General features: G+C 55.7%; 1 protein-coding gene and 1 pseudogene across 1 annotated transcript; both read right to left on the bottom strand.

The window, feature by feature from the left end:
- Positions 1-1,832: 1,832 nt before the first annotated feature.
- Positions 1,833-2,718, bottom strand: LOC118638255 (annotated as a pseudogene).
- Positions 2,719-5,699: 2,981 nt separating this feature from the next.
- On the bottom strand, positions 5,700-9,059 carry IRGC (immunity related GTPase cinema). Its single transcript, XM_036275762.1, has 2 exons — positions 9,011-9,059; positions 5,700-7,200 (listed from the first exon to the last, which is right to left on the bottom strand). Exon 2 carries the CDS (start codon positions 7,135-7,137, stop codon positions 5,755-5,757), a length of 1,383 nt encoding a protein of 460 aa, XP_036131655.1. The 5' UTR covers positions 7,138-7,200; positions 9,011-9,059; the 3' UTR covers positions 5,700-5,754.
- Between the last annotated feature and the right edge of the window lie 323 nt (positions 9,060-9,382).

Here is a 9,382-nt window from a genome sequence, read left to right as displayed (position 1 = left end):
CAAAAGCACAAGACAGCACATGGGCTGAGTCAGGAGAGTTGGACCTTGATGTTCTTTGCATCCCCACACCACCCAGCCTGGGGACAATCGGAGCCTGTGTCCTCTCAGCCCTTTGCTTCCACCTCCATCTGGCCTGGGCTGAGGGCTGGGATTACGGATTGAAATTATCTGAGAGTTTGTGGTCACAGTTGTCGAGGAAGTTCTGCATCAGCACGGTCTGGGCATCCTCAGCTGCCACATCTAGAGACAAGCGGAGCATCTGGTAGACAGTGGCAAAGGAGATGCCACAGGTGGCCAGGGCGCCCAGGACAGGCACACTGAGGAGCTCCTGGGTGAAAGCAGAGGCGTCTTTGGAGGCCTGGCCCAGCAGGTCCACCACCAGCTCCTTGGTGACCTTGGTCTTCAGGCCCTGTACTGCCTCTAGGAATCTGTGCAGGGGCTGGCCTGTCTGCTCAGCCAGCTTCATAAGGGAGTCCTCGTCCAGGCCAAGGCTGCAGCGGTAGCCTTCCAGGGAGTGGATGAGCCGGTGGAGGTTGCATGCCACGTCCTGTACTCCTGGCACAGGACTCGGGTTGACGCCACAGGCCACTGTGGCCACCAACCAGATGTGCTGCCGCAGTGAGGCCACCTTCTTCTCTAGGATGGGCTTCGAGATGTTGGGCAGGGCCACCAGGAGCGCATGCCGCTTGTGGCTCTCTACATCATTCACCATCGACTCCTCCAGCAGGTGGAAGTCATACTTGCCCAACTCAAACATGGAAAGCAGGAAGACTTTGGGGTCCTCCAGGCCCTCCGCTGCAGGAGATAAGAGCACTGTTCAGTGGTTTCCACACCAGGACAGCCATGGTGTCCTGACAGCTGCCTGGGCTCAAGCACTTCCATGAATCTACAGTCTGTGGCTTAAGAGTGTGGGCCCTGGAGCTGGGCTGCCTGAGTTCAGATAGGAGCCTTGCTACCTGTGTGGCCTTGAGCAAGTTACCAAACCACTCTGGTCTGTAGAATGTGATCATTGTACCTACTTCCTAGGGATGTGGTGGTGAACTGAGTTCATGAAAATGGTGCCTGTGCCGAGCCCTCAGGTGCCATCAGTGATAGGTGCCAGCATCCGCATGGGTGCATAGCCCTTGCACTGCTCTTACTGGGTAATCAGTACACAGGCCAATACATAGTCTGTTTTTCCTTAATGCAAGTGATCAGTCTCTGTCACCTGTGTCTGAGAAGTGCCAGCTCTCAGGAAATGTAGTAGAAGGCCTGACACTGGCTTTTTTGGTAATACAAGTGCCTGAATTAAGCTTTGATTGTGAGGCGTCCAATTTCAAAGAGGGCTTTCTTGAATCAACCTCCAGCCCAGAGAGCCAAGTTGCCTCCCCCCTGGAGACGCCTTTGTTTTAGAGAACTTGGTTTCAGTATCTAACCATTTGGACTACTTGTTTGTTTCCTCTTCCTACACTGTAAATTACTACTCTTATATTTTAAATTCACCAATAAAGAGAGACCCCAGAACCCTAGGCCGTGACACTCAACCCCAATAAAAGCAGCACCCCCAAGCCCATTCTCTCTCTCTCTACCTGTGACCTCAACCTCACTGTGTGGCCCCAGGAGTGCTGTGTAATTTCCAGGTCCTGCAAGTAATAGACCTGTATCCTCTCAATGTTTCCCTGATAGTTACTGCTGAAAGTCAAGCCACCATAAGAACAGAGAGGGCTGATCCAGCCACAGCGTTGGTTATTGATGGGCTGAGACCAGCACACAACACAGATGGAAACATTTCACTGTGGGGCCTCCTTCAACCTCAGAGTGTGACCTTAGGTGACCTGTTTTCCCACTCGATTTCAGCTGGAAGATGAAGGGGAAGGGGTGGGCAATCCCTCAAGAATCCACCCACCCAGGCCCCCTGGAGCAGGCACCTAACCTTCCAGTCGCTGCCAACAGTCGTCCCGGATCTGGCTGAGCACACACTCCTCGGAGAAGGTTCTGGGGCGGCGGCTGCGTGACGCAGCCATGTCCACATCCACCTTGGAGCGAATGAAGTAGAAGCCCTTGCCCTGCTGTAGGAGCCCGAGGGCCAGCCGGGCATGATTGGCAGCAAAGCTCTCCGAGGTGATGATGATGAAGAAGTCGTAACGGTCCACCAGCACCCGCTGGAAGTATTTGTCAACCTGGAAAGTGGGCGCGCCTATGCCTGGCAGGTCCCAGATGACGATGTTGGGGTACTTGGGGTGAGGGTATGGTGTGGGCTCCACGGCCATTTCCACCACACCCGTGCTGGCTGAGTTGGGGTCCTCATCTCCCAGCCCCCGGATGGCGTTGACAAAGGTTGACTTGCCTGAGCCTGTTCCCCCAGTAATGCCAATGTCCAGCCTGACATTCTCCAGCGAATGAAGTGTGGCCTGCAACCTGGCGGCCACTGCTGGCAGGTTCCCCGCCTCAAAGGCCTCCTTCAGAGCCCTGGTGTCCTTTGATAGCTCCAGTATCTTGGACTGGCTGAGGCCTGACTGGAAGATGTTCCTTGCCATGGGCTGCCTGACCCCCAGCTCTACGTCTTCAAGACTTGTTGACCTTTGGCAGGACAGGTAAGAAGGGACTGTGTTCACCCTGAGTTGCCCTCTCTTCTCCAGCCCTCAGCAAGCCCAAGGCATTGACAGCATCACCAATAATAGTACTGAGAGTGTAACAATATGCCAGGACGAGTGCTAAATGCTTTATTTTAGTTAACATTTATTCATCATTGCCAGGATCTCCTGCTGGAGTATTATAAATTCCTCAAGAGCCAGAAAAAGAGCTAGATCCCCTTACTATCCACATTCAGCAGTGATACATAACTTGCCCAAGGCCTCCAGCTAGTGTGTGGGGGGTGGGAATGGGACTGACTGAGGTCTTCTGATCCTAGATTCCAGTTCTTCAATAACTTGGGGGCATGAACCCTGCACCAGGCACTGTGATCAACAATATAAGTCAGTGATTAAGAGCTAGAACCCTCATCATGGCTAATAGTTGAATGTTTACTCTGGGCTGGCCACTGTTCTAACCATATACATCATTTCACCAAGTCCCTATTTTACAGAGTAGGAGATGGGCTCAGGGTGATAAAAGTCCCTTGCCAAATGTCTTACAGCCGGTACCAGAGCCAGGACATGGACCAGCTCCCTCTGGTGCTTTCTTCTTGTGTTTCCTTTTGATCCTTGAACCTTGCAAAACCCCCTGATCCTTGCACAATTCAGCACCCACTATGTGCCAGGACCTCTTTGGGTGCTGAACCGGGAAGAGAGACCCAAGGGATCTGGTGCATTTGTGGAAGCATTGCCCACCTCACTGCCTGGCTTGAGTACCCATCTGCAAGAACCACGTGCACACCTAGGCCTGCCTCGTCCTGCCTCCGGGACTCGGAGTCCCCACTCAGACTGGATGGGGCTGCCAGCACTGACATGTGGAATTGCATGGCTGCACCTAGCCCCTGCTATGCCAGGGACTTGCCAAGTGATGCAGAGCTAGTCATGTCCCCTCTGCAGCCTTTATTTTCTCCACCTGTGAGGGGTGGGGTGTCAACTTCCTCACCTGTGGAATGGAGAGATGACTCCTCAGAGCCCTCCCAGCTCTGCTGTTTCAGGAAGACCAGAGGCCTTACTGTTGATGAGGTTCAGGCGGGGGCCAGCTTGGGAGGGGCTTGGAACATCGGGCTGAGCTTGATATTTATCTGTGGGTAGCCATGGAAAGAGTTTGAGCGGGGGAGGGAGAGGACATTAGCGTCCTTCTGTGACCTTACAGGAAATGAGACTAGAGCTTGGGAGATGAGGCAAGAAAGTGGCTAGGGCAGGAGCTGGCTGGAGTGGTGAGGCCTGAGCTGGAAAGGAGGCTGAGAGGGTTGAGATGGGGGGTGAGGGATGGAAAGATGGAGGCAGAAGGGCCAGGACACGGTGACTAGTTGGAGACCAAAGTAACCCATTCTGTCTCTCAACCTTGGGCCCAGTGCGGTCAGAACACTCACTCCTCATGCCCTCCTGTCCATCCCATGCACCTGGGGCAGTGAGTCCTGTGTTTAGGATGATGTCTGAGGGCCCACAGGTATAGGGATGTAGACCGTGCCTTGAGAATGGATTTGGAAAAGACCATCTGTCTTGTGCATCTGGGGTCTGGGATTTCCCTACTATGATCCCCCGCACCCCTTTTGATGCAGAAGGGCCCACGTGAACCCCAGTAATCCTGGCAGAGCCAATGAAGAGGGAGGCCTCCGGAAACAGAGAAACCCTTTTGCAAAGCAGAGAGCTCTTCGGCCAAGACAGTCGGCACCCCTTTCATCGTCCAGGTGAAAGCAGACCTTCTGAGTCGGGAAATGTTTCCTAGGGTCAGGGGTAATTTGAAGTCCCCAAATGAGGCAAGAAGCATCAGCACTAGGTCCTGGAAAGTCTACTGGGAGTATTTGTGAGCACCTGAGGGTGAAGCCACCTCCCTGCACCACAGTCCCCCCTTTGCCACTGGCCTTGTACACAGCCTCCAGAGCCTTCCGTGAATTCCTGGAACTCGCCCTTCTCTGCACCTAAATCCAACCCTTTCCTGGCCCTTGTCCAAGCCCGCAGAAGCCCCAGGCAACCTGTCTTGCTTGTCCCAGACTCCCTAGTCTGGTAGTTCTTCAATTTTTTAAACATGTGATCCTTGACTTGGCTGAGGAGTTTGGTTTCACTGGGCCGCCTGGTCCAGACAGGTACGCGCACCCAGTATGTTTCACGTCCCGTCACTCACAGACACGTGCAACTTTCAGATCCCAACACAGTCGCCGTCACTCAGACCCACCGCCTTTCAGCACAATCCCAGTATTCTCTCTCTCTCTCTCTCTCTCTCTCACACACACACACACACACACACACATACACACAATGCAGAGACAGGCAACCCCAGTTTCAGCAAACTACTCTCAACCTTATACCCACAGCATCGAAATCATGGAGACTCAAGGGTTCCTCCCCGACAGACACACCAGCACACTTATTGCCACATACAGTCACACTCAGGCACACTTGCCATCTTTCTGAAACAACTGTTCTGGGTGGCACAGTTGTGCCCTCTGCCTCCTCTCCTTTGGTGCTCAGAGAAACTGCCCACCAGCCCTCTCACCACCTTCCAGGGCCCATGTGGCTCCCCTCTGCCTGCCACCCAGCCCGCCATCACTCACAGGCTGCAGGGCTGGCCCAGGATGCCCATCTGCTCACTTCTGCTTAACCCAGTTGCTAGGCACCATTGTGCGGATCCTGGGCACCGATTGGCTGCCCCTCCCCCCTCCAGAGGAGACCTTTAGGACACTAGGGTTCTCAGAAAAGAATATGACATTACAACCAAAATAAGTACCTTAAGCCCTGATCCCCACTCAGCCACCCACATAGGCTGACAGTTGGCTCCTCCAGTCTTGCATCCAGGCTGGGCTGCCCTGTTGCCCCACAAAACCCCCTTAGTCACTCAGGGACTAGGGGGAGAGATACCAGCAAGGAGCCCTTGGCCCACACCCACACCTTGAATTCCCCTCCCCGCAGGATCAATTCCTATCCCAGTTCAGTGTATCCCTCTTCAACTTGGGCCCACTTGCCTCTCTCTTACCCCTCCCCACCCCGCCCCACCGAGATGGCATGCCTTGTCACCCTCAGCCCCTCTGCACCCTGCCCCTCAGCAACCGCAGCTCTCATAGTCACCACACTGGCCTTTTTCATTTGTTTGGCTTTGTTAAAGCTTGTCGGGTGGGTGAGGCGGGGGGTAGGGGCTGCATTTTTATTTCTCTTCCAAGTCACGCTTCTTCCAGCTGTCCAGAATGTACTTGAGAAGGAGGCCGACCTTCCGACGGGTGGAGAGCGGGGCTTCCTCGCCACCTCCCTCCCCGGCTCCACGCTTTTCCACACCACCGTCACCAGCCGCCTCCAAGCTGAGCTCAGGCTGGGAATCCACCTCCTCCAGGGCCTTGATGCGGACCCGCTGGGCATCTTCAGCCATCTCATTGAGGCAGCCCTGGAGCATGGTGTAGACAGTGCCGAAGCTGATGCCACCGGCCACCAGCGTCCCGAACACGGGGATTCCCTTCTCGAAGGCCCGGGCCACCCTCATGGCGCCATCGGACGACTGTGAGTAGAGCCGCAGGACAGTCTCAGGTGAGACCTCGTTGGCCAGAGGGGAGCGAATGACCGAGCGCAGGTCACCTGCCTGTTTGCCCACCTGCTCGGCCAGCTTGGCCAGCGAGTCGTCGTCCAGGCCAAAGCTGCGGTGATAGCCACGCAGTGAGCGGATGAGCAGGGCATCGTCGTAGGCGGCTGCCAGCCCGGGCACGGGCAGGGCCTGGATGACGCCTGACACCAGGGCCGTCTTGAGCACCTGCTCCTGGAGCATGTCCTTCTTCTTCTGCAGAGCCTCCAGCGAGATGTCGGGCAGCGACAGCAGGCCAGCGTGGCGCCGGTGGGCGGGCAGGTCATGCTCCCAGGTGGACAGCAGCAACGGGAAGTCGTAGCGGGCTGGCCACAGGTTGGACACGAGGAAGATTCTGGGGTCGGTCACACCAACCGCCCGCAGCCGCTCGGCACAGTGGTCGCGGATCTCCTGTAGGATCATGGTCTCGCTGAAGCCCGAGGGCCGCTGAGTACGTGTGGCCGCCAGGTCCTCATCCACCTTGGTGCGCACGAAGTAGAACTTCTTGCCCTGGCGCAGGATCTCGGAGGCCAGCCGGGTCTCCACGGCCCCACAGCGGCGGGGGGAGACCAGCAGGAAGAAGTCATAGTGGCCAAAGTCCACCTGCTTCAGGTACTTGTCAGCGGGGCAACCCGGACAGCCAGCCCCAGGCAGGTCCCACAGGGTCACGTCAGGAAACTGTGGGTGCGGGTAGGACGAGGGGTGCATCGTGGTCTCCACAACACCTGTGAGAGCTGCTCCAGGGTCCTCAGCCCCCAGGCCACGAAGGGCATTGATGAGGGATGATTTGCCAGCACCCGACTCGCCTGTGACACCCACTTCCAGGCGGGTGCTCTCCGAGGAGGCCAGCAGCTCCCGGAGGCGAGAGGCGGCCTGGGGGATGTCACCAGACTCGAAGGCCGAGCGCAGGGCCTCCAGCTCTTCTTTGGCCATGAGGATGGTGGTCTCCTCCTCCCCAGGGCACTTCGAAGTAGCCATGGTGACCAGGGGTTCAGAGGGCGCAGGGGATGGGAGAGTCACAGGACCAGAGGTCCTCGGTGTCTGGGGGGGGGGGGAGAAAGGAGACTTTTACACCTCTTGGGTCTTGTGTGGAGCAGGGAGAGAAAGAAACACGATATGAAGGAAGCCCCTCTGGTACTCCACAGCCCTCTCCTTCTCAAAAACCCGGGGTGGGGGGAGCATTTTTGACAGGAATTAGGGGCTTTTAAGGCCCAGGTTCACATCCCATCTCTACCACTAACTTGCTGTGTGCCCTGGGGAAAAATGAGGCACCTGTCTGAGCCTCTTTGCTTCTCTGGGTACTGGGCATAATGATTGACCTTCCTCCCCAGGCACTAAGTAGTCTTCAGGATAATCTAGGAACAGGACAGTTGTATGGGCAGCTGTGACCTGTTCAGTCACATAAGACCTCGCACTTAAAGGCCCATCTCTTGACTTAGTGCTTATCTGCTAACAATGATTGAAATTCCTACTAATATTTGAACCATGGGCCCTGACTGATTTGGCTCAGCGGTTGCAGTGTTGGCCTGTGGACCAGAGAGTCCCGGGTTTAAGGTCATGTACCAAAAAAATATATATTTGAACCATGAGCCTTGCATTTTTCTTTTGTTCTGGGCCCGCTGATTATGTAGCCAGGCCTGCCAAGAAAAGAGCTTAAGCCCAGCTCCTGGGTCCAGTCAAGGACAGGGGCTGTGCTTTTGCCACTACTGGTCACTATAAGCAGTGCAAAGTGAGGGTGAAGGGCTCCCACACCCTGGGATCGAATCCTGGCTCTGCCACATACTTGCTGAGTGGTTTGGGGCAAGTTACTTAACTCTCTGCCTCAGTTTCCTCATCTGTAGGACGAGGATAACTGTACTAATAGCAAATCACTTCCCAGGGTTGTTGAGACTTCAATGAGTTAGTACATAGAAAGCATTTAAAATCATGCCTGGCACAGAGCAGGAGGTTGGTTATCAGCATCGTCATCGTTGTTATTGTCATTAATGTTTCTAGCTGTGTGACTTTGAGCAAGTCCTTGCCCTCTCTGAGCCTCAGCTGCTGTATCTGCCTCGCAGGGCTGCTGTGACGCTCGTGAGCCCCATGTGTGTATCCCTAGGCTAACTTTGAGGGCATTCTTGGATTTAGCTGATGGAAGCAGCCCGGATGGGGCAGTGCCCAGGCACCTGGAGATCCTCCTCACTGAATACCCAGCCCTGCGATGACTGGCCTTGCCAGGCCAGATCCCCTCCCATACCCTGGGGCCCATCATATGGTCTCTTCTCAGATCTCCTCCTCCTCACCTGGGAGCTTCCCTGACCCTCCCTCTTCCCAGTCACCCTTTCTTCTGGTCCATCACCTCTAAAATACACCTCCTCACTGACTAAGACTCTTCAGAGAACCTTGGGAGAGACAACCACGTCTGAGGTCACTGTTCCTAGTAGATGGACAGGGACTGAGGCTCAGACCAGACAAGTGATGTCTCTGCTCAGAGCCACCACCAGGATTCGAACCCAGGTTCCTGGCTACCTTCATCCTGTGAGAGCTGCTCTGCCTTCAGGCCCATGTCTTTGCCTCCCCCTTATCTCCTTGGCCGCCCCTGTCCTCACCTCCACCCCCAACCCCACAGAAACTTGTCCTTATTGCATTGTTCCCACCAGATCTGACCCCCATCCCAGGTGGGGTCATTTCCCCTGTGCTATGTCCACTTCCTCCCTCGCCCTGTCCCCCTCCCCCATCTCAGGGTGTGGAGACTGGGAGCCTGGGACAGGTCCCAGCTGCAAGGGGCAGGAAGGTCCAAGGAAGCTGGGGTTGGGAGTGGAGGCCACACCCACAAGACCCCGCCGGAGAACCCTGCCCTGGGGATGCTCACCTGCCCTGTAGGCTCTCCCTCTCCCCTCTCACTCTCCCCACTGGTGGGGTCTCCTCCCGTTAGCCCAAGGTCAGACCCTGTTGCTAAGACCCATAATAGCAAGCTGCTTATTAGTCAACCAGTCCTTGTGCAATAATGGGACAGTGATGTCATGGGGTGGGGTTCCACCATGGGGCAGGGACCCCACCCCTAGCTGGTCATGGGGCCACCAGTCAGTCACACTGGGCCCTTAGTCCCCCACAAGGGACCCAGAAAGAGATCTTTCTAACACCAAGACTGTTCAAAACCTGTCCCTGGTCTCCATCACGCCCAGGACAAAGGCCCTGATTTGAGGGCCCAGCTCTGCTCAGCACCCCACCCTCCTTCTCTCCT

Source organism: Molossus molossus, unplaced genomic scaffold (assembly GCF_014108415.1).
Source record: "Molossus molossus isolate mMolMol1 unplaced genomic scaffold, mMolMol1.p scaffold_m16_p_21, whole genome shotgun sequence".
Taxonomy (NCBI): Eukaryota; Metazoa; Chordata; class Mammalia; order Chiroptera; family Molossidae; genus Molossus; species Molossus molossus.
This window is presented reverse-complemented; position numbering and strand designations above follow the sequence as displayed.

Bases quoted from the DNA above. Each gene is read 5' to 3' on its own strand.
- IRGC (XM_036275762.1), bottom strand. From the start codon at position 7,137: ATGGCTACTTCGAAGTGCCCTGGGGAGGAGGAGACCACCATCCTCATG.